Below are 23,933 nucleotides of genomic sequence, written 5' to 3'. Positions count from 1 at the left end.
TCTTCAGCCCCAGACTCACCTCCCGAGGCAACCTGCTCTCTGACCTCAGGCCCTTGGGTGTCTTATTCCAGGCTAGCCCTTGCTCTATCACCCCTGAAAGTAGCTTACCAGTGGGCACTTAGCTTTGCTACAGTGAAGCTTGCTGAGAGCCACTGTTATTAGGCCAGTCACAGGGCTGTCTCTGAATACAGTCAGGATGACAAGTGCCTTTGTAGCTGGGCCAGCGGCCCTGGAAGATGGTGTCTCTGCATTGTGAGGTCCATGCTAGGGTACAGTGGATGAGAAAGAGCCCTGGACCCATACGGTGACGTGACGCAGAGAGATACAGGAGGCTTACTATGCTGCAGGATGCAGCAATAAGGCGAGTGGGATTCCTGAGTAAGCTTTAATTTCACATGGTCAAGGACCCAGTGCCCGCATAGGCCACCCACCGAGGACCTGAGTTTGCTGTCCAGTGCCCATGTCAGGTGGCTGAGGCCCCTTTAAGCACAGCTTCAAAAAGATCTAACACCTGTAGCCTCCACAGGCACTCACAAACACGGCACACCTTCATACAGACACACATAGACACAAGATTAAAAATAAATTAAAAAACTTAAATTTCCAGTCCCTCTTCACAGGAGGTTTATTAAGGCCTAGGTCACTGCAGCTCTTACCAGAGCCCACGCGTGTCCAAAGCCTGGGGTCTAGAAATGATTTGAGTTAGCCAGTGTATGGAAAGCCCTCGGTCTCTAGCAAACACAGCTGCCTGAACTCACAAGCTGTGGTGGCTGGGGCTGGGCGTGACCTTTACCCTGGCCGCCTGGCAGCTCCCTTACTCACTGTAAGTCACAGAGCCTGGGGTTTCATTTATCTCCCTGTCAGCCATGTCACATCTACCACTTAGGCACGTCCACCTTTTTTACATTGCAACATGGCAATTGCATCTACCAAGCTCACCCTTAAGAACTGTGCAATCAAGTCCCACATGCACGCACATGGACATATTTGCACGCACACACCACAGGGAGACTTTGTGTTGGGCCGAATGCATGGCTGGCTTGGCCTTGGTTTCATGTCTCTCATGGGCTACAGGTTGGACACACCTGGGCCCTTAAAGATCTTTGATCTTATGTGACTGCAGGCGTGGGGAATGGGACACTAGTGGCTGCGTGTTCTCAGAGGCCCTAGTGCTGTGGGTGCACCCAGCTCCTTGATGTGTCATGAGGGAAACATTGACTCTGCACCCTTGACCCCAGAAAAGTAGTGTTCTTACTCTGCAGTCCAGGTTAGTCTTTAATTCATGGCAATCCTCCTGCCTCAGCTTTCCAAGTACTAGAGTTACAGGCGTAAGGCCAAAGCCATCCCCTGGAAAGCTAAGGCCTGCAAGCCCAGAGTGACTTCTGCCTAGTGGGGCCAAAGGGAGCAGCTGGCCCTGGCTATACTTTTGCTTGTGGAAAACAATCAGGCAATGCACACACACACACACACACACACACACACACACACACACACACACTTGCCTCCATGGCTGACACCTCTGCTTAAAGGCCAGGCATTGCAGCTCACGGGTGCTCAAGAATAGAAACCTACCAAGTCAGAAGCATCCCAGTCCAGTTGGTGATAAGTATTCCAGCCCATGCCTGTCAGACTCTGTGACGACAGCAGCAAGCCGGGGGTCACCTGGGTTCTATTAGCTCAATTAATGAGGAGTAAGATAAGGCTAACACCCTACTGGTCGGGCAGCTCAGGCGTAGAGCTGCGGTAATGGAGTTATTAACCTCTGCCAGCTGCGGAGTTCTGCTGCGCAGTCCAACTCCATCTCTCCACTCAGGCCTTCATTAATGGGCTGTTTATTATCCCTAATCCACATAAAAATCGGCTGCAGAGATGTGAGAGCTTCCTGGAAGGACCAAGTGATAATGAGAGAGAGAGAGAGAGAGAGAGAGAGAGAGAGAGAGGGAGAGGGAGAGAGAGCAAGTGTGTGCACGCGCATGAGCTTTGCGAGCGCAATCCTGCTTTGCATTTTGATTTCCCTTTGCTCTTACTGCTGCCCTCTTAGGAATGATGGCCCCTCACTTTGGAGCGATTAGACGACGCCCTGTCCGTATCCGCGGACCCTGCTATGCTTTCTCTAAAGGAACTCGTCGCGTGGAATGAAAAGTAACAAGCTTTGAAACAAAACCGAGAGAGCTGGGGCATATGAACTCCCTGCCAATCCCATTCCGACCTCAAAGCAGAGCGAAATACTCCATGACTTAAAGATTAACAGAATTAGCCGGGAGAGGTGGCGCACGCCTTTAATCCCAGCACTCAGGAGGCTGAGACAGGTGGATCTCTATGAGTTCGAGGCCAGCCTGGTCTACAGAGTGAGTCCAGGACAGTCAGGACTGTTACAGAGAGGCCCTATCTTGAAAAACCAAGAGGGGGAAAAAGAAAAAAAAAGAAAAAAAAAAAAAAGAAAAAAAAAAGATTAACAGAATTAATTGAGTATGGAATTCACACCAGCCATGCCCACCATGCCCACCCTTGGGAGGTGGAAGCAGGAGGATCAGGAGTTCAAGGCCATCCTTGGTTACACAGGGAGTTTTAGACTAGACCACAGGAGACCCTGTCTTAAATACTAAGTAATTAACAATAATAAAAACAAGGACAATGAGCTGTGTGTACTAGTGCTGCTTCAAGGGCAGTCATCTTTAGCATTAAACAGTTCAGCTGTTTCCACATCTACTGAGCTGGGACTAAACAGTGCATGGTGACTGTCACTAAGCGTTGTGTTTACACTCGATATATAGATAAATGTCCCCACTGATGCTGGGAGGGTGTGTTCAACCTCCTACATGAGAGAACTCGATCTGTAGCCTCCATGTTGCAGTGATTCTTCAAGTGGGAGACCCTGTGGAGGCAGCTCAATTTAATCCATTACAGCTGCAAAATTGATATCAGTCGCCCCCTTACACACACATGCCCCACGAACACACACATGCATGCACATGCAAGCACATGCATGCACACATGTGCGTACACGTGCACGAACGCACACATGCAGGGGCACACATGCATGCATACACATGCACGCACGCACACAAGCCCACACATGCAGGCGCGCACACACATGCAGGCGCACACACATGCATGCACGTGCACACGTATACCCTCATGGTCCTTCCACTCTCTAGAGCAGGGGTGCTGTGAAGCTGAGAGAATAGTGACTGCTGGGTCATTTGCTAGGCAAGGAAACAGGTTAAATGTGGCCACACTAATCCCGCAGCTGGGAACAGTGACAGCTCAGATTCAAGGCTGTGTCCGCCCTGGACCCAGCTTCTCCAGTGTAGGTGTTGTCCATGAGTGACCCTACCATGAGGCTATGAACGGATTTGAGGTTACAGGCATGGGCTAAAAAGATGGAAGGAGGGCACATGGTTATCACTCGACAACCACCCAGTCCTGCGGTCCTTCTTCCTTCGCATCACAGAAGAGGAGGGATGGAGGGGAGGGGAAAGCTCCCTCCTCAAACTCAGAAACGGCGACTGACAAGCAAGTGGCTAAGGGGCCTAGCAAGATGTGTACTTCTCAGGAGACGGAAGTACAAATGACCAATAAACACAGGCAAAAATGCTCACCTTCACCTGTCATCTGAGAAGTGCAAAGAAGAAGACACGGAGGGGCTGCAAAGATGGCTCGGCAATTCAGAGGACCGCAGTTCCGGTCCCCCCCCCCCGCACCCCCCCCCCGTAACGCCAACACCCCCCTCTGGCCTCCATGGGCTCAGCACACACACACATATAATTTAAGATGAAAGTAAGTCTTGTGCCGGGCAGTGGTGGCGCACACCTTTAACTCCAGCACTCGGGAGGCAGAGGCAGGTGGATCGCTGTCAGTTCGAGGCCAGCCTGGTTTACAAAGCGAGTCCAGGACAGCCAAGGCTACACAGAGAGACTCTGTCAAAACAAAACAAAACAAAACAAAACCCAAACAAACAAAAAAGCAAATCTTGTAAAAAACAAACAAGAACCCCACTAGGTCATTGAGACTCTACCTCACCCCAGTCAGAGTAGCAGTCATTATGAAAACAGGTAGGCAGACCTCTGAGTTTGAGGCCAGCCTGGTCTATAGAGCGAATTCCAGGATAGCCCAGGCTACACAGAGAAACCCTGTTTTGAACTCCCCCCCCCCCACCAAAAGTGAATGTCACTCACTTGCTCTCATTTGTGGGTTCAAAACTCTCTATATGCATACAATCATTTCTGCATGGATGACAGAAAGCAGAAGGGACCTGCCAGGGGAGCGAAAGGAACTGACCGGGATTGGGACGAGTGAGGAGGGGAGGACGGCAAAGCGAGGTGGGTCGACCCCGTGTGTACTGTGCACCTAATGGAAACGGCCTTATCTAGCCCAGTATAACTAAAAACCAATGCTTAAGAGCACCGGCTGCTCTCCCAGAGGACCTGGGTTCAATTCCCAGCACCTACATGGCAGTTCAAACTGTCTGTAATTCCAGTTCCAGAAGACCCAATGTCTTTTTCTGGCTGCAGCAGGCACCAGACACACATAGGATGCACAGACATACATGCAGGCAAAACACCCATACATACATATACTTTTAAAAAAATGTATTGAGACAGGGTCTCACTGTGGAGCCTTGGCTGGCCTCGAACTCACAGAGGTCTGCCTGCCTCTGCCTCCAGAGTGCTGGGATTAAATGTGTGTGCCACCACGACCAGCAGGTAAAATAAATGAATTGTAAACATTTTAAAAAAGGAATTAAATATAAACAAATTACTGTTTTTTAAGGAACAAAAGAGTGGGGAGAAAAAGGGAGAGGAGGAGGAGCGTGAGGAGGAGGGGAAAGCGAAAGAAGAGTGGGAGGAGGGAGAGAGAGGGGAGGGAGGAGGGAGAGAGAGGGGAGGGGGAGGGGGGAGAAATGAGCCTCAGAGCGCTAAAGAATAAGGAGCGATTGGGAAATTGGGAGGGGACAGACAGGAAGATGAGATGGGGAGGCTTTTCAGTGCGGGACCCAAGGATGGCCTGGCCCCGGACAAACCATAGAGAAAGCTTGGCTGTATGGAAGAGCTGGTCTCAGACAGGCTGCTTTCGGCATAGCCTCACCCTCAGGCACACAGGGTAGGTTTGCTGGCCTGTCCCTTCCTCAGAGCTGCTCTCTAGCTCCTTGGTGGCAACGGCTATGTGAAGGGCCCCCGGCTAGCAGAAAACATCAGTAACCAGGAACAGCAGAATGCTGACAGCTGCAAGGCGAGGGCCCTTGGCCTTGATAGAGACAAAGCCAACCTCCGGACGCAAGACACACATAACACAGGAAACGAAAACTGACTCCAGGCCCCACCACACCCTCAAAAGAACCTAGACAGCAGTTTCCAGTTGGGCACAGTCACCGAGTGTTGCTGACGGTCCTAAAATGAACGCAGTGGGACGGAGAGAGGGGCACTGGAGAAGACGGCTGTCGTAAAAGCCCCTGCTAGCATTCTGCTAAACGCCACTGCCACTGAGACCCATCAACGCCCTTTCCTTCACCTCCCTTTCCAGGACCCATGGTTACGACTGAGACCATGGGGGGCACGGAAAATAGGGGTTCAGATACCACAAACTTCCGGGAATCCTTCAGAGCCTATACTCCCCTCCCTCGCATCCCCTCCCCCCCCCCCCCGCACTTCCCCCCACAACATGGATCTTAAAGAAAAATACATGGCTGCAGTCCTGAGTTATTTCGCAGCAAGCAGAGGGCAGGCCTCTGTGCGCAGCCTCGGAAGCGCCTGGCTTTGTTTCTCCCCTATTATTATTACGTTTTAACAAACTTTATAGCCCATTTTATTTGTTCTCAAATAACTTTTTCTCCTTCCTCTCGACACATCAATTGCTGGGCTTCCCTCACCATGCGATGTTAGAACAGAGAGATTGATACTGCTCGGCGGAATGTAATTTACTATTATGGGCTGTGGGTTTATGAGGTGGGAGCCTGACAAAGCATTGCATTTGAACACACTGCACTTATTGGCTCGGGGAGGAGATTTATATTTGGTGAGGAGACAATAACTTTGTTTTCTGATAAGCCAAAGAGGTCTATTTTTGAGTCTGGCACACAGACAAGCTTGCCCTTCTCCAATAACTCTATTTACTAGTGTGAATATATTTTAATAATAAAATTGATATATATGTAAATTTATTTTATTCTAATTTCATTGAATCCTCCTGGAAAAAAAAAAAAGAGGAGGGTGGGTGGCTGTTGGGCCTTCGGAGATTGTTTTTGTACCTGAGTTATAGGTTTCTGTGTTGTATCCCTAGACTGGCTTCATGGCTATAATTCTGCCAGGATTTCCTCCTAGTGTCAAGGCAGCAGCTCCAGACTGGAGTGTTTTATGACAGCATCACACCCAGACCAGAGCCACAGTGCTGGTGTTTGTCCTCACGCCATGCGGACTCATTTGAGGACATTCTCTCTTTTCTGGCTGAATGGGGGTGGGGCGGGGCTCAGGGCTGAAATCCCTATCTGGGTTAACCACCAGAATGTTCAGTCCAAAGCAGAGAAGGTATCAAGGTAAGAGGCTGTGGGGAGGAGGGAGAGGGAGGAGGGAGGAGGGACAGCACTGTGCTGGGGGAAGCCAGAGAAAGGAGCACCACCAGGACACAGGAGCAGGTTGTACTACTGGCAACCATCTCTGCATATTTTCTGCCTGTCTTGTGTCCTAAGGTCAAATCAATTAGACTGGAATTATTTACAAAGTCTTTAGAAAGTGATCTTTTTTTTTTTTTTTTTTAAAAATAACTCCATGGTGAGTGGAGATGTATCCACTTGCAAGCCTGCCTGAAATCAAACTGTTTCTTGAATATTCTTCCTGGGTGCTTGCAAGCCCAGGGCACTCTCTCCTTGTTCTGCCTCTGTACTGGCTGGGTGCTCTGAGTCAAGACATAAATGTCACTGGCTTTACACAAGCAGTACCCGGTTCCCTCCCCAAGCTGTTGGTGACACCTGTGCACCCTCCCTTAGGGGGACATCTCATATTCCCACACCTGCCTCAGACTCCCCTCCAGGGTGAGCTGACAGGCTTTGTGGCAAACCCTGAGGCCTCCAACCTCAGTCCCAGGGGCTTTTGACCAAGCTTGGCACAGGACTGCTGGAATCCCAGGACACGCACACCTAGACTCTCAAAGGTTTTGTCACTCATGACCCCTTTTCCTGAGAAATGTTCATATAACCCCAAGACCCTTCCTATATAGATACCTAATAAAGTAGGCATGCAATCCAAACACTTACTGATAATAAACCATAAAGAAATGTATTTTTTAACAACTCTTTAGCAAAACATATTTTATATTTAATTAAAGAGGAAAACAAATTTGCATACAAATGAGAATTCAGTCTTGGCAGAATGTTTTATACTACAAGACACAGAGTGGATGGATATTTTGATTTTATAATAATTAATAGTGAGAACGCCACCTCATGTCAACAAAATGGCAGAAGTGTGTTTAGAGCCATTTTAGATATGTTGGAAATTCTTTCCTCCAAAGGAAAGTGACATTTTTGTTTCTTTTATTTTCTAAAAAAAAAAAATTTTAAAAAAAAATCTCAGAATGCAAAGTAGCAGGGTTCCTCAAAGCATTTTAATGCCTAGTAGGTTTTGGCTGATCTTCTGCACCCCTGACTTGCCCCACCTCTAGTCCCCATAAGAGCCCTCCCTCTTTCAGAAAAGCTTAATAAAAATTCCCCTTGTGTGCACATTGCAGCATCTGTTACCCACACTCCCTTCTCACCTCCTTTTTATGTTCCCATGAGCCTTTGTTCAGTTCCCTGACACCTATACTCACTACTCTCATATAGATGAATATATATATATATGTACACAGACACACACACATATACATATATATATATACACACAGATTATATATATATATGTTAAGATCCACATATGAGAGTGAGTGCATGGTGTATTTTGCCTTTCTGAGCCTGAATTACTTCATCTAATCATATATTTGCTGGGGCTGGAAGGGTGGTTCAGCAGTTATCAAGTCTTACAGTGAACCTGAGTTCACTGTGCTCCAGCTAATCTGACAATGACCGGCAGTGAACGGAAGGTCCAAGAACCCAGTGGTTGCTCAGTCCACGAGGTTGGCTGTCACCGCTGGTCTTCAGTAGACGCTGGAATCCCAGCACCCACATTTGGCAGCTCACAACCACCTGCAACCCCTGCCCATGGGGGATGGCGGGGTCTGAGTCCTCTGCTCTCTGTGGCGTTGGCAGGTATATAATAGACCCACAGGACACCTAATTTTAAAAAAAAACCCTAAAAATCATATTTCCAGCTCCACCCATTTTTCTTTAAGTTGTCTGATTTCACTTTTCTTTATTGCTGAATAAAATTCCACCCTGTGTGTACTCGTGATGGCTATTCTTGGCTGTAATCTGACTACCTCTGGAATGAACTAAAACCCAAAAGTGAGGGCACACCTGTGAGGCAGGAAGACTTGCCTTTAATCCATTTCATCCTTTTCAGCTGGGAGAACCCATCTCTCATCTGGGCCACGCCCTCCACTGGAAGTCTATAGAGGGAAAGACAGACGTGGAAGGTGGAAGCTTTGCTCTTTGCCCGCTTCTTCTCACCTTTGCTAGAGAGTTTAGGCCATCGCTGGCATTAGCGCCCACATCATCAGGATTCCAGCGTCTACCGAAGACCAGCGGTGACAGCCAGCCTCGTGGACCGAGCAACCACTGGGTTCTTGGACCTTCCATTCACTGCCGGTTTCCATTCACGGCCAGTCATTGTTGGATTAGCTGGACCACAGCCTGTACTTTACTCCAATAAACTCATATATATATATATATATATATATATATATATATATATGTATATATATATGTGTGTGTGTATATATGTATATATATACACATATATATACATACATATATATTCTGTAAGTTCTGTTACTCTAGCGAGCCTGACCCACACACACTACACTCACAGTGTCCAGCAGCTGATGGACATCCAGGCTGCCTCCATTCCCCAGCTATTGTTCTACAGCAGCAGTGAACACGGATCCGTGAAGGTCTCTGTGGAGTCTTTGGAGACTCGGGAGTGCTATAGCTGGGTCACAAGATATCGCTATTTCCAGCTTTCTGAAAACCTCCACGTTGCCAGTTTACACTTCCGCCAACGGTGAATAAGGCTCCTCTTTTCCCACAGGTCATTTGTTTGCTTAATGACAGTGAAACTGACTACTTTAAATTCGCATTTCCCGATCACAAGCCAAGGATCTTTGAGTGATTTTTTTTTTTTATTGTTTTGTTTGAGAAAGGGTTTCTCTGTGTAGGCCTGGCTGTCCTGGTACTTGCTCTGTGGACCATGCTGTCCTGGAACTGACAGATTTGCCTGCCTCTGCCTCTTGAGTGCTGGCATTAAAGGTGTGCATCACCACTGCCCAGCACTGGAGGTTCGAGGGGTTGTGAGTCACCTGATGTGGGTGTTGGGAACTGAGCCCATGTCCTCTGCAAGAGCAGCAGGTGTTCTTAGCCACTGAGTCATCTCTCCTGCCTCACTGAATGATATTTCCCCCTAAAGACAGGGTCGTATGGGGCACAGGCTGGCCAATGATTGCCTGTATAACTGAAGATGACCTCGAATGTCTGACCCTTTTGCGTCTACTTCCCAGTACCGAGACAGCAAGGGTGTGCACCGTACCCAGTCTTAACACAGCTCTGGGGACTGAACCCAGCACCTGGTGCTTCGGAGGAAGCCACTCTCCAACTGAGCTGCATCCCGGCCCTAAGATAACAATTTGAAAATGAAACCCAAGCCAGCCAAATAAACAGCAAGTTTTAAATCCAGACACTAACACAATGCCTCCCCAAACATAAATGATCTGCTTCTTACATCCTGGAGAATATCCAATACCTTTATTTCCTATAATTAAGCCACTGCTTCCATAAGAGTAGAAACCTGTATGCGCCACACAGACACTGCAGTTTACAACATGCCACAGTCTCAGATCTGAGTCGGGAAAAACGTTTTAGGCAGTGTTCCTTGACAAGGCACAGCAGAATGGCACTCGCAAAGCAAAGTGTTCAGGACCAAAGCTGCAGTGAAGTGACATCACGCACCATGGGCGAGCACTGTCAGAGGCACCTGGGGTTCACATTGTGTTTTTTGTTGTCATGTGTTCAAAAAAAACCTCTTATTGCCAATTTTTTTCATAAGCTATACATTTAGTCACTTGACCCCACACGGGGTGGCAGCACATGCACCTCCTAATCCCCAGAGTCCACAGGGGACAAAGGACTATGCAGTGAAACAGACTAAGGACCTCAGTGTGTCCAGTTGTCCTTGGTTCCTGGGGTGAGCCCCAGCTAACGGCATGGATCCTTGGATCTGCTTGAGGGGCTGTGGTGCAGCGGGGTTGGGGGCGGGGCTGGCCTGAACCAAGGTGATGAGCTATGAGCAAGCAAGGGGTGCTGCTCTCTCCTCCAAGCCTCAGGAAAAGAACGCAGCCGAGTGATTCTGTGCAGTTTGGAGCCACCAAACTTGTAGTAATTTATGACTGTGTCTGTCAGACCTAATACACCAGCTCCCGCAACTGTGAGACACGCACGGGCCTCTCCAAAGACAGATGATCTATGGGATAGATCTATCTTGGACGTCGGAGCTTCTCGGGAAAGGAAGGAAAGTGATAAAAGTTAATAAAAAGACAATGAATACACGTTAGATGAAAAATTGCTCCTCAGAACTTAAGGGTGTTTTAGATAAAACTTTATCAATATTCTGGGAGTAATTTAGAGAGGACAAGGTCCATGGAAGAAAGATGTCAAAGAGAAGATGATGCTTTTTTTTTTTTAAAGATGAGAAGAAAGCTGACACTGTGAAAAGGAAATCCCTCAAGGGGAACCAGAAGCTTCTAGAACTGAAGAAGTAGCCTTGAGAAGGATCAAGCCCAGCAGGGGGAGAGAAAGTGATAGAGAAAAAAAGGACAAAGGCTGGAAGAGGCAGAGATGCCAAGCCACAGAGAAGAAAAGCAAGCAAACTGCCAGGGAAATATCCAAAAGTACCACAGTGGGAGGCGCTCAGAGCTCCTCTGGTCTCAGGGAAGGCTGCAGAAGGTGCCAGAAAGGAGGGAGAGGGAGGGAGAGAAGATGGAAGGGAGGGAGGGAGGGAGGAGGGGCAGGGAAGGTGGAGGATAGAGGAGAGGGAAGACGGGAGTGAGAAGAGGAAGAGGAGAGGGAGGGACTGACATCCTAACAACCTCGGGGCCTCGGTCCCCCAAGACATCGGAGGCAGATATGATTTAGGATGCTGCTGTATGCGTAGGGTGTGTGCAGATCTCTGCCAGATGTCGTTTGCAGGAAGGTGACACAGAAGCATCCTTAAGGATGTGTTTACATGCCCTGCTGAAAAGGACGCCATATAATCCATTCAAATGAAAGTGGATCGGAAATTATAAACACGGAGGCAGCCAAACTGTGTAAACAGCTGGTGAGCATGGCTCAATCTAGCACCACAGAGGAGGGGCTTCGTGAGGTGAAAATAAGAATCGAAAACTGTCATGGACCTAGAAAGCAAATCTTAACGAAAGATGATCAAGGCAACAGTCCATGTCACGAATCGATACACAAATAACCCAGGATGTATTTGTCTCTGCCTCCCTACCCTGGAGATGCTGGACATGGCAGGGACTGGTGTCCATGAACAGAGGGTGGGAGGGAAGGGTGTCAATGACAGGAGGGTGGGAACGAAGGAGAAAGCGGGTGTCTAGGAATGGAGCGTAGTAGGAAATGCCTCCATCAGATTCATCTGTGGCCATGTCTGTGTGACCTTGTCTTGACTGTTGACTGATGCGGACAGGCTCAGTCCACTGTGGGTGATGTAGAACCTAGCCAGGTGGTCCTGGATTCTGTAAGAAAGCAGGCTGAGTAAGCAGGGCGTGGCACTCCTCCACGCTCCCGCCACTTGGCTTCCTTCAATGATGGACAATCCGGTAAGATCAGGATGCGCAAGCGAAACAGTGTCCTCCCTAAGCTGTGTTTGCCACAAGGAAGAGAGCAGGGGACAGCAGCCTCGCCTCACCACCTGGGGCTTCTGCCTTAAGGCTCTGGGTACAATAATTAACCCAAGGGAAGACAAAAACTAGAAAAGAAAGAAAGAGCAAGCAAAGAGCTAAGTCCTCCAATTGAGTCAGCCCCCTTTCTAAGGTAACTATACTTGGGTTTTGCAGCCCTTTGGCCAGAACACAGCATGCTGGTTCCACACAGCTATTAAGACTGGTAGGTTGGGAGCAGGCTCAGCTGCTAGCATGCTTGCTTAGCATGTATAAAGCCCTGGTTCAAACCCCAGCACCACATAAACCAGGCATGGGTGGTGGTGGAGCGTACATATACAATCCCAGCACTTCAGAGGTAGAGACAGGAGGATAAGGAATTCAAGGTCACCCTGGGCTATACAGTGAGTTCAAGGACAGCCCAGGATCCGTGAGACCCTGCCTCAAACAAACAAAAGCCTGGACATGGGATCCTTATTTTCATGCACCAGTGTGCTCTACTGTGGTTTGATCTGGAAATGTCTTTGCAGGATCCTGTGTTGTTCACTGGACCCCCAACTGGTCGCATTGATTTGTCAGGTTTAGCAAACCTTAGGAGGCGGAGCCTAGTCAGGAAGAAGGACACTTGGGTGGTGCCTTTGAAGATTATACTAGGTGCCAGGGGTGGGGGTGGGTGGAACAGGGGGGTGGGGTGGGAGTCGGGGTTGGGGGGTGGGGTAGGGGTGGTCAAGGGGGGTCAGGAGGGCCATAGTGCTGGGGGATGCAAGCAGTAAAGACCCATCAGGTCACATGTTCCCACCCCCATCATGTCCTGCTCAGGCCCATGGTGCTCAGCAGCCATGTCCTGGCCCTCCAAAACAAGGAGGAAAAGAAAATTCTTCCTCTCTTAAGGCTGTCTGCCAGGTGCATCAGGCACAGTCACCAGAGAAGCTCCCAACAGGGAAAGAAATGCAGTGTTAACGAGCAGTTAGCAATCACTTGGTCCTTAAGGGGCTGGTCATAGGCAACTGTGAATAACAAACAGTAAGAAAGAGGTGAAAAATAGAGCGAACATGTTTTACCCAGGCCGTATACATAATGATATGGCTTTAACATTTAAATATATGCTGTTTCAAGTAACTATTAGCCATAGAGCAAACAATTTAAAATTTAGAGGTCACATACCCAATAAGCGAATGAATGGATGAAAACTTGTAATAAGAAATGTTAACGGACTAGTGAGATGGTCCAGTGGACAAAGGGGCAGGCCTGGTGACCTGAGTTCCATCCCTGGCATAGCTTTGCTGATCTCGCATACGATCCCAGATCTACCACTACTAGGCGTATGCCCAAAGACGCGGTATCCCACCACAGAGACCTGTGTGCGGCCATGTTTATCGCTGTTCTATTCACAGCAGCGATGAAACCAGCATACACGTCCATCAACCAGTGAGTGGATAATAAAGGTGTAGTACATAGACACACAACAAGTAAGAGGGACGTGGAATCATGAAGTTTTCAGGAAAATGGATGAATCCGTGACGTGAGTGACACAGACTCAGAAAGATAAATATCACCCAGACTCAGAGTCTAGCTTTTAGTGTTCGTGTGTGTGTGTGTGTGTGTTTTATGTGTGTGTGAGTGTGTGTGTGTGTGTATGTGTGTTTTATGTGTGTGTGTGTGTGTGTAAATGTGTGTGTGTGTGTGTGTAAGTGGATGTGGGGAGGAAAATGGATGTTGAGGAAGGGTGGGGGCAGGGCGTTAGGACACACGTGGCATCAAAGTGAAAAGGAGGCTGTAGAGGGAAAAGACAAAGACAAATGAGGCAGACAGGTGGGAGAGAAGAGTCGGCAAGGAGAATCAACCAAAAATAGCTTTGTTGCAAATGCCATAATAAAACGCAACAGTTTGTGTGCTAATTAAAGAAATGGTAAAGGGAAAACAGTAAGGCTGGGAAGGGAGAGAGGCAGAGATAAGTTTCTGTAGGTGGGACACCATCACCTCCACATGGAAGCCTTGACAGCCACAGATGCACACAGAGACAGAAAGTTCTAGAAGGGAGCTTGTGGGGCATTGCTGGGCGAGGTTGAAGTCCACCTCCCTCTGGTTAGCCATTCTAATGCAATTACTCAGAAAAAGGGGTCGACTCCCTTTTGATCCCAGCAGGCCCCTAAATCCCATCTGGTGAGAGGGGCCACAGACCTGGTCCTGCTCTGATAAAATCTTCCCAAGGGCTGTTTGCCCTTCCACAGATAAGGCTCTCAAGAAACTATAAACAGAAGCCATATCCTAGGGTCCCCTCTTTTACAACTCCCAGGGCTTAAAAGCTCCGGATTCCCAAGTCGGGGGTCGCCTTTTTGGCTTTTCTGGTCCAGCCTTTCTAGAGTCTTCTGGTCCCCTGCCCTTCCTTCTTGCTTTTTGCTCCCTTTTTGTCTTTTGTCTTAGCTTTGACTCCCCCTTCTATACCGAGGCTTAGAATGCACAATAAAGTTTAGTTCCTGGCTTTTCCGTCTGTCTCTTTCTGCTTGTGATTCCAGCGGCTGCTTTCTGCACTTTCCAAGCCCTGGCTCCTCTCTCTCTCTGCTTATGAGAAGTGGGGGCTGGGGAGGGTCCCCCCCAGAGAGGAGTGAGAACCTGGATTCTCTCTGCCTGAGAATGCTCCACACAGCCACCTCCCACCCCAGCCTACAACACACGGTCCCCCACACCCCCACACCCCAGTTCATCCAGTTTGTCCAGTCCTTGGTCTCGGTGGTGGTGGGTGGAGCTGTTCCCAAGCAAGGGCCACCCGAGCGCGGAGCTCCGAGGAGTGGAGGAGGATGACAGACACTAGAGAACAAATTAAAAAGCAAGAAACAATGCCTTCCCTGTTTTCTTCCTTTTTTTTTTTAAAGGTAGAAAGTAAAACAGAAAAACTAACTCAGCTTGGTATCTACAGTAACAAGAACAGACAGTGTTAGCTGTCACAGTGGCGCATGCCTTTAATCCCAGCACTCAGGAGGCAGAGGCAGGCGGATCTCTGAATTTAAGGCCAGCCTGGTCTACAAAGTGAGTCCAGGACAGCCAAGGCTACACAGAGAGATCTTGTCTCAAAAACAAACAAACAAACAAACAAACAAACAAACACAAAACAAACAGACAAAAAAGGGAAAGAAAAGAAAGAGACAAAAAAATAAAAATTAAAATTAAAATAAAATAAAATAAAAAGAAAGAGACAACATCAAATGTGGGAATGGGCTTAGAACGCAAAGTGTGCACCCCAGGAGGGCACTGGCCCTGTCTCTGGCATTCCTGGGCACAGCAGAGCAGTTGGTAAGGCAGGCAGTTCTACTTGAAATTCCCACAGCAGCTGTCCGTCCGTCTGTGCATGTAAAACAAATCCATCCAGTACAGAGCATTAAGGGAGGATCAGGTGCTACACTGTGGTGAAATATGCCACAAAACTAAAGTAGCTAGGGCCGGCAAGACAGCATAAGCCTGGCAACCTGAGTTTGATCCCCAGAACCCACATAAAGGTGGAAGAGAACCAACAACAATACACACACACACACACACACACACACACACACACACACACACACACACTCACCCTCACCCTCACCCTCAAGTGGCTCAATGGTGTGGTAGCGTTGGGGAAATAGACCTGGGAAACAGAAAGTTCAGAGGTGGACCTGAGGCTGTTAGGTCTCAAGCCCCCTACAAACCCCTGAGGTGCCTATTTAACATATCAAAGTGGACCTGGCTGCCTGCCAGCGTCTCCCAGCATCCCTGAGTCTCTAGCTGTTACAAGGTATGCCTGGCATACCTCGCCCTCTAACTAAACTTCTCCAGCCCAGGGGCTGGGCCGCCCTGCCCCTAGCTGCCCTTCCCTGTATGATCTACTCTCTTTTGGGGCCTTCTGGCCGCTGCACCCGGCTCCCTTCTGTCCCCTCTCCCCTACCCGCTCTTCTCACATGGGTCAGCGTCATGTCCACTCTGGACTCTCCCCGGTGTCTCTGCCTCTGGCTATGCCTCTCTATACCTAGGAGCAGCCGTGTCCTTCCTTTTTAATTTCTTCCCTGCCCCCCCACACCCCCAATCTGGTGTTGAACACTTAGCAAAGACATAAGTAGTTAGGTGTAAATCTCTAAAGCAGCCGTTTGTTAATCTGAGTAAACCTTTATAATCTTACATTTTTATCATCATACAAAAATCCATACCAATCTGAAGTATTTTGGAGGCTACTTGTTGCTTCCTTAGTATAAAAAGAGACACAGTGATAACCTAAGAGACCGAGAAGTTTTATAAATGTTGCTTTATGCCATATGGTCATCTTAAGATGGTGGTGCAGCATGTTTGTAGCAAATTAAATTAAATTTACCTGTGTATAGATTTTAACAATAAGCCTTTTGTTATGAGCTCTAAGCCAAGTTTTGTTAGGTTTTACTGATTTTTTAACCGCCCCCAACTGAACTTACAAAAGCCGGGTCAGGCACATGGACACACCCAGAGCACACATTAAAATAGAACTCGAGTCCACAGCCCGCAAGAAAGGAAGAAAGCCAAGCAGAATTTGAACCTGTACTCACAGGGCAAATGGAGTGGGAAGGACGGGATGGGATGAACAGTCTGCTTTGGAGCGCACCACCATCACTTGAACCCCCGTGGGAAGACTGCCAGGGCCTTGGGAGAGGATGGGGCTCCGGGGAAGCAGCTCACCTGTTGGGACTGTACCCCATATTATTCAGCATTTGTGCCTGGTCCAGGTCTCTCGGGAAGCCGTGCAGCACCCACCCTTTCTGGATGCAGTCCTGCTTGTCCAGACGCTCAGCCAGAGCCTTGGTGATGATGTTGTCTGGAACTGGAGAGGAAGAAGGGTAAGAGAGCGCATTCTGGAGCCAAGGGCTTTCTAACCTTCCTGGGCCACGCACCGAGCTTTAGGTGGAGCCAATTGGAACCACCTGGACCAGGTCCCTTTCTGGTTTCTCGACAGGAGTGGCAGGAGCTGCAAAGCTGCCAGAGAAGGGCGATGCATTGGGTGAGCTTGGCTTTTGCCTTTCAGACCTTAACAAGACACCATCTTCCATTTTGGTCGGCTACGGCAGCTAAAGCAAGATGCCATGAACCCAGAAACACAGCAGCGAGGAGAACTGGGCTCTTAGATCTGGAGGCTACTTTCCAGCTTATAGGCTCCCTGGTGGGCTGATAGAGTCATGCTAGCAAGAGAGAGGGAGAGAGAGGGAGAGAGAGGGAGAGAGAGGGAGAGAGAGGGAGAGAGAGAGAGAGAGAGAGAGAGAGAGAGAGAGAGAGAGAGAGAGGAGAGGAAAGAGGAGAGAGAGAGGGAGGGAGAGGGAGGGAGAGGGAGGGAGGGAGGGGAGGGGAAGAAGGAGGGGAGACGGGAGTGAAGAGAGAGAGAGAGGGAGGGAGGGGAAGGGAGAGGAGGGGAAGGAGGAGGGGAGAGAGGAGAGAAGAGAGAGAGGGAGGGAGGGAGGGGAGCTGAGGGGAGGGAGGAGGGGAGGGAGGAGGGGGGAGAGAGAGAGAGAGAGGCTTTCTTTCCAGAAGAAAGCCACACCTAAGAGCACTCATGTGGGGCTTCTCGAAGAATCCGAAGGAAAACAGACCATGTGTGTGGGTGGGTGGGTGTGGCTTCCTCAATGGAATGTTGCTAGGGATCTCTTCTCTATTTTTATTTATAATTCATTTTATGTGTATGGGTGCTTGGTATGCATGCATGTTCTGGGCACCACATGCACGCCTGGTGCCCTCAGAGACCAGAAGAGGGTGTCAGCTCTCCTGGGACCAGAATTACAGATGGTTGTGAGGCCACATGTGGGAGAGCTGGGAATTGAACCCGGGTCCTGTACAAGAGCAACGAGTGTTCTCAACAGCTGGCATCTTTCCAGCCCTGGGTCTCTTTTTCAAGGGATGGATGTGGAAGTCAGTGGAGAATTTTATGGAGCCACTGATCCCATGCAGGAGGGCTCATCGCCGCCCCCCCCCCATCCAGGTCTCCTCTCCTCCTACCACTGGCTTAGTCAGCATGTAAGTTGGGAGGTGGGGGACACGAGCACTGGGACCCCAGCAAATGTTTCCTGTGGAAGGACATCAGGTATGGAGTTTTCATTTCCATCCAATAGCATTGAGATCCCATCCCATTGCCCCACCCACCCACCCCTGGCGCGGAGTCCCCCCCCTCCCGTCAGGAGAAGCGGATCTCGCTCTAGAAGCTGGGCTCTGCTTATACCTGGGGACTGGAACAAGTCCCCAGCCCAGGGAGATATGAGAATCCTGTTTACATTGCTGCAAGTGACATTTTCCTGAAACTCATATACCTCTCTTCCTAGACTCATTAAATGCTCCATGTTGCTAATGTTCTGCGTCCTGGCAATTTGCACGGCATCGCCTGCGCTTTGCACTCATTTTTCCCAGAAATACTCGGTAAATATTACTACTGTTTGCCGTAGATGTGGGCCCCAAGCGGGGGATGCATGGCTGTTTCTCTAGAAGCTTCTGCAAGGTTCCCCTTTCAACAAGCGTCTGTGGGTCTAACAAGTGGCCCTGCAGCGCATCCTAAAGCCTTGCAGGGCCCCACAGGGTGACAGCCAGGGAAGCCAGAGGATGAAGGGCACTTCGCTCTACCTGGCCATTTGCTGGGTGCCTGCCCTGCTTCAAAACACCCCCGAAAGCTGTGTTCCCAGGGCTGGGCATCTCCTTACATTAGGGGCTTTCCAGCCCGAGCAGTGGCGCAAGCCTTTAATCCCTACATGTGGGAGACAGAGGCAGGTGGATCTCTGTGAGTTCAAGGCCAACCTAGGTAGGAGACCCTGACTCAAACAAACAAAAGCCCTTGGCTGTCCTGTTCAGAACACCTAAATAGGTAGGCCTCTTGCCCTGCAGTGAGCCCTCTCAGGGCTTGATAGGAATCTACTTAAAAGATAGAGGGCTTAAGCCGGGCGGTGGTGGCACACGCCTTTAATCCCAGCACTCGGGAGGCAGAGGCGGGTGGATCGCTGTGAGTTCGAGGCCAGCCTGGTCTACAAAGTGAGTCCAGGACAGCCCAGGCTAACAGAGGGCTTATTTTAGTTCACCCAGGAAGGCAAGGCAGGGACTTGCAGCAGCTGCTTCACATGCACAGCCAAGAGGGTTCAGTGCATGCACATTCATGTGAGAACAGACATGTATGCCACCACATGCATGTGGGGTCCTGGCCTTCTACTTCAAGACAGGAATTCTTATGCCTTGCTGGTACTGTTTGCATGGACTCAGAGTACTGGAGAAAGTCCCCAAAAACTTCTTCCTTCCTGAGTCAGGATCTCACTGTATAAGCAAGGAATACCTATGAACTTCTCATCTTCCTGCCTCTACCTCCTAAGTGCCAGGATTAGCAGAGTGCACCATCATCCTGGTTTATGGGGTATTGGGGATTGAACCCGTGGCCTCACGCACACTTCGTGTCTATTGGGCAAACAGTACTCCGCGAGCTATGCCACTGGTCCCACGTGTTATTTCTTTAAAAGAGGAAACTTCTGTCTGCGGGAGGTTGCACTAGCCGTTGTGAACTGCTGTGAATTTGTTCTGTGCAACAGGCTCTTCCAGAAGGCCAGCCTTAGGTCTATCAGGTGGCTCCCACATGAGGAGGAACTCCACGCCTGGGTGACTCCTGTCCTCTTGTTTGTACCAGCTTGGGAAGCTTGGGCAGGGGTTGCCCAGACCTGCCCGTCTTGGATTACCCTGGCAACGTCTGGCATCTTTGTACCACATGGAACATCGATCCATAAATCCACAGAGTCCCCAAGGGCTACAGGGCTGAGGCAGATGTGCGGCAGTGCTCTCCCACGCAAGTCTCAGTGGGGCCCTGGCTGTGCTGTCTCATCTGGGCTGAGGTGCAGGGAGCTGTAAAGACTGCTGGCAGAGGCTATGTGACAGACCCTTCAGGATGCTACCTCTCGGCCATTACTATCTCCCCGTACTGCTAACAGAGGGGTAGCGTCTGTGTGTAGAGGGGCACAGCCTTGAAGACCCCAAATATGGCCCAAGCTGCTGTAGAAAGGCTTGTAGGTACCGCTGCATGTCTGCTTCACAACCGCCTTGCTACCTGTATGCCACTGGCATGCTGTCCCGACCCCACATGTTCTGGCCAGTCAGAGGCAGCCCCAGGCTCTCGGAGCCAGATTCTGCTGATGGAATCTGCTGGAGGTTTAAAGGCCCCTTGACAACATGTACATTTCTCCTTTATCCTCTTCTCCCAGGGAATTTTTTTTTTCCTTTCCATCTAAAGTCATTCACCATTAAGTTAGATGCCTGGGGCTTGATTTCCAGGCTTGACAGTTAACATCTCACCCTTCATGCCAGCCACTGCCCAGGGCGAGTTCTCCAGAACATCCTGTCAACTGAGTTTAGCGGAACGTAAGATGTGAGCGGCCTGTTATTCCACCAGGTCATGCCACGTGATGTTAGCTTTTTGTTTCCCTCTTTTTCTTTTCGAGGTCTTTGAGTTGACTTCAAGGTCATTAAAATATCAGTTCACTGGCCCAGGGCTGGGTGCACTTGACATGGGGTTAGTGGGGTGCCCCCAAGCCCAGCCCGACACCTACCAAGATCCCCAGGAGCTCTGGCCACCCTCTACCCTTGAGTTAGGGGCTTGTGGCTGAGCTCTCCGCCTGCATCAGGCTCCCGGCAAATGTCGATTTCAGGCTCCAGGTAGGACAATGGACCATCCTGGGGTGGCCACTTGTGGGGTGGACCCGGTCAGCACAGGTTCCTTTTTGGTTATGGCTCCAACTTGTCATCTTCAGCCTATTCAAGAGGAAGCGCCAGTGCAAATAATATCCAGGCTATTAGCGGACCACAGCGCCCCCTGCTGCCCACCCGACCAGGAAGCCACTGAGATCTCATACACAGTGTTCTGAGTCTCTTAACCCTCCTGGGCACCCTGAGGTGTACCAGAAAGAGGCCCTTAGCTTTAGCACACTTCCTTCAAATGCCTACTCACACGTTCTCTCCACATTTCCTCACAACCCTCTCCCACCTGCACCTGGGGATCCCTGTCTCTCCCCTGCACTCACTACTGTCCTCCACACACCCCTCCCCTGCACCCACTCCTGTTCCTCCACACACCCCTCCCCTGCACCCACTCCTGTCCCTCCACACACCCCTCCCCTGCACCCACTCCTGTCCCTCCACACGCCCCTCCCCTGCACCCACTCCTGTCCCTCCACACACCCCTCCCCTGCACCCACTGTTCCTCCACACACCCCTCCCCTGCACCCACTGTCCCTCCACACACCCCTCCCCTGCACCCACTGTCCCTCCACACACCCCTCCCCTGCACCCCCTGTCCCTCCACACACCCCTCCCCTGCACCCACTGTCCCTCCACACGCCCCTCCCCTGCACCCACTGTCCCTCCACACACCCCTCCCCTGCACCCACTGTCCCTCCACACACCCCTCCCCTGCACCCCCTGTCCCTCCACACGCCCCTCCCCTGCACCCACTGTCCCTCCACACACCCCTCCCCTGCACCCACTGTCCCTCCACACGCCCCTCCCCTGCACCCCCTGTCCCTCCACACGCCCCTCCCCTGCACCCACTGTCCCTCCACACGCCCCTCCCCTGCACCCACTGTCCCTCCACACACCCCTCCCCTGCACCCCCTGTCCCTCCACACACCCCTCCCCTGCACCCACTGTCCCTCCACACACCCCTCCCCTGCACCCCCTGTCCCTCCACACGCCCCTCCCCTGCACCCACTGTCCCTCCACACGCCCCTCCCCCTGCACCCACTGTCCCTCCACACACCCCTCCCCTGCACCCCCTGTCCCTCCACACGCCCCTCCCCTGCACCCACTGTCCCTCCACACACCCCTCCCCTGCACCCACTGTCCCTCCACACACCCCTCCCCTGCACCCCCTGTCCCTCCACACGCCCCTCCCCTGCACCCCCTGTCCCTCCACACGCCCCTCCCCTGCACCCCCTGTCCCTCCACACGCCCCTCCCCTGCACCCCCTGTCCCTCCACACGCCCCTCCCCTGCACCCCCTGTTCCTCCACACACCCCTCCCCTGCACCCACTGTCCCTCCACACACCCCTCCCCTGTACCCACTGTCCCTCCACACACCCCTCCCCTGCACCCACTGTCCCTCCGCACACCCCTCCCCTGCACCCACTGTCCCTCCGCACACCCCTCCCCTGTACCCACTGTCCCTCCACACACCCCTCCCCTGTACCCACTGTCCCTCCACACACCCCTCCCCTGCACCCACTGTCCCTCCGCACACCCCTCCCCTGCACCCACTGTCCCTCCACACACCCCTCCCCTGTACCCACTGTCCCTCCACACACCCCTCCCCTGCACCCACTGTCCCTCCACACACCCCTCCCCTGCACCCCCTGTCCCTCCACACGCCCCTCCCCTGCACCCACTCCTGTCCTCCCCCAAACCCCTCATATTTTCTTCTATCTGCCTTTGTAATTTCTTTCTTCCCCTGGTTCTTTTTGGAACACTGTGAATGCCAGTGTTCAGGTCCAAGAAAGCCAGCCAGACTGGGGCTCCTTCCTCCTGTACCCTGCTCCCCAGCACACAATTATAGCCCCTGGGTCTCCACTCTGTTCCTCCTGAGCCACCAAGAGACCCCAGGTAGTCAGGCAGGAAGAGTTAAAAACAACAACAACAACAACAACAACTGCGGAGAAGAGGAGGTTGGTTTTGTTTTGACTTCCATTCCATACACCCAAATGCTCCAGAGAGAGAAAGTTCTGCACGGCTTTGGGACTTATCCTGGGTCTTGGGAACCCCTAAATCTTGCTTTAAGTCAACAGAGCAAAAGCAACCATTTCCAGGAGACACAGTGCTGCCTTTGGCACTGATGACCTACACAAGTCCTCCCCATTCTGTCACCACAATCACCACTGGCACGTGAGCCTGAAGGTGATCTATGGTGGGCCTGAAGTACCAAGACCTGGCGCCTGCTGTTGCTGGTAAAGATGCCGTTTGTAAAGATGCACTGCCACCTACTGGCCAGTTGTGGGCATTGCATCCAAGTGAGTCTTCCTAAAGCTACAACAGGTTTCCAGGCTGCAGGAGAGCTAAAGAGAGACCTGAATTGTTCCACCTGCTGCACCCTGCAGTCGCACATGGACAAAAGCCTTTAGGTCGTTCTGGCTCTTTGGTAAACTGAGCTCATGTTCCCCAGACCAGTCTCAGTCTTAGCAGGCCTTAGAACCCCAGATGCAAGATGGAATCGATGTCTTCTAAGGTTTTGTTGGACGCGAAAGCCTTTTTAAAAAGCACATACCACTGTTATAAAACCATGGGTTTCATTACGCCATCTTCATCAATGCACACTGTGCTTTGACCATCCCTATCTGTTCACCTTCTTCCGGCCCCTTCCCACCTCTTTTAGTTTCATGACTTTCAAAAAAAATGACTTTAGATTCCCATATGACAGAGGAGTCCATATTAACCTTTCTGAGTCTGGCTTATTTACCATGAAAATCTCCATATCTCCATTTTCCAGCAAGCTCTGCCAGAGCTCTCTACCCTGACTTGTATGGTTCCTAACACTGAATCAAACTGCTAGGAAGACAGTGGCTCTAGGGAACTGCAGTGCTGTCCTATCCAGAAAAGAGCTCTTGCACATTCTGGGGCCTTCTTTGGTTCTCTCTCCTCAAAGAGTGGCCACTCACATTTTATCACTGCCCGCTGCTCTGTAATGCCTATTCAGATGAGCTGACACGCCCACAGCTGGGAGGAAGCTGCTAATGAGAACATCTCAGTTTGTCCCTGGTAACATCATAAATAAGGGAAAAAGACAGCTCGAGCACCCGCTGACTTTTATAAGTAGCTCCAGGTAGTACAACATAAGACTTGAGAACAAGTCTGGAATCCCAGCACTCGGGAGGCAGAGGCAGGCGGGTCGCTGTGAGTTCGAGGCCAGCCTGGTCTACAAAGTG

General features: G+C 50.7%; 1 protein-coding gene across 3 annotated transcripts in view; it reads right to left on the bottom strand.

The window, feature by feature from the left end:
• The window catches only part of AK8 (adenylate kinase 8), a 109,695-nt gene that overhangs the window by 31,335 nt on the left and 54,427 nt on the right, over positions 1-23,933 (bottom strand). For 2 of the 3 annotated variants that reach the window (XM_084798105.1, XM_084798106.1), the window contains exon 11: positions 16,699-16,840. In XM_084798105.1, the coding sequence (XP_084654231.1) occupies positions 16,699-16,840 (142 nt within the window). Of the gene's footprint in view, positions 1-15,312; positions 15,362-16,698; positions 16,841-23,933 lie in introns of those variants that run through there. The other variant, XM_084798107.1, reaches the window with a different exon arrangement.

This window comes from Acomys minous (genome assembly GCF_964271855.1).
Source record: "Acomys minous genome assembly, chromosome: 10".
In the NCBI taxonomy this organism is placed as follows: Eukaryota; Metazoa; Chordata; class Mammalia; order Rodentia; family Muridae; genus Acomys; species Acomys minous.
This window is presented reverse-complemented; position numbering and strand designations above follow the sequence as displayed.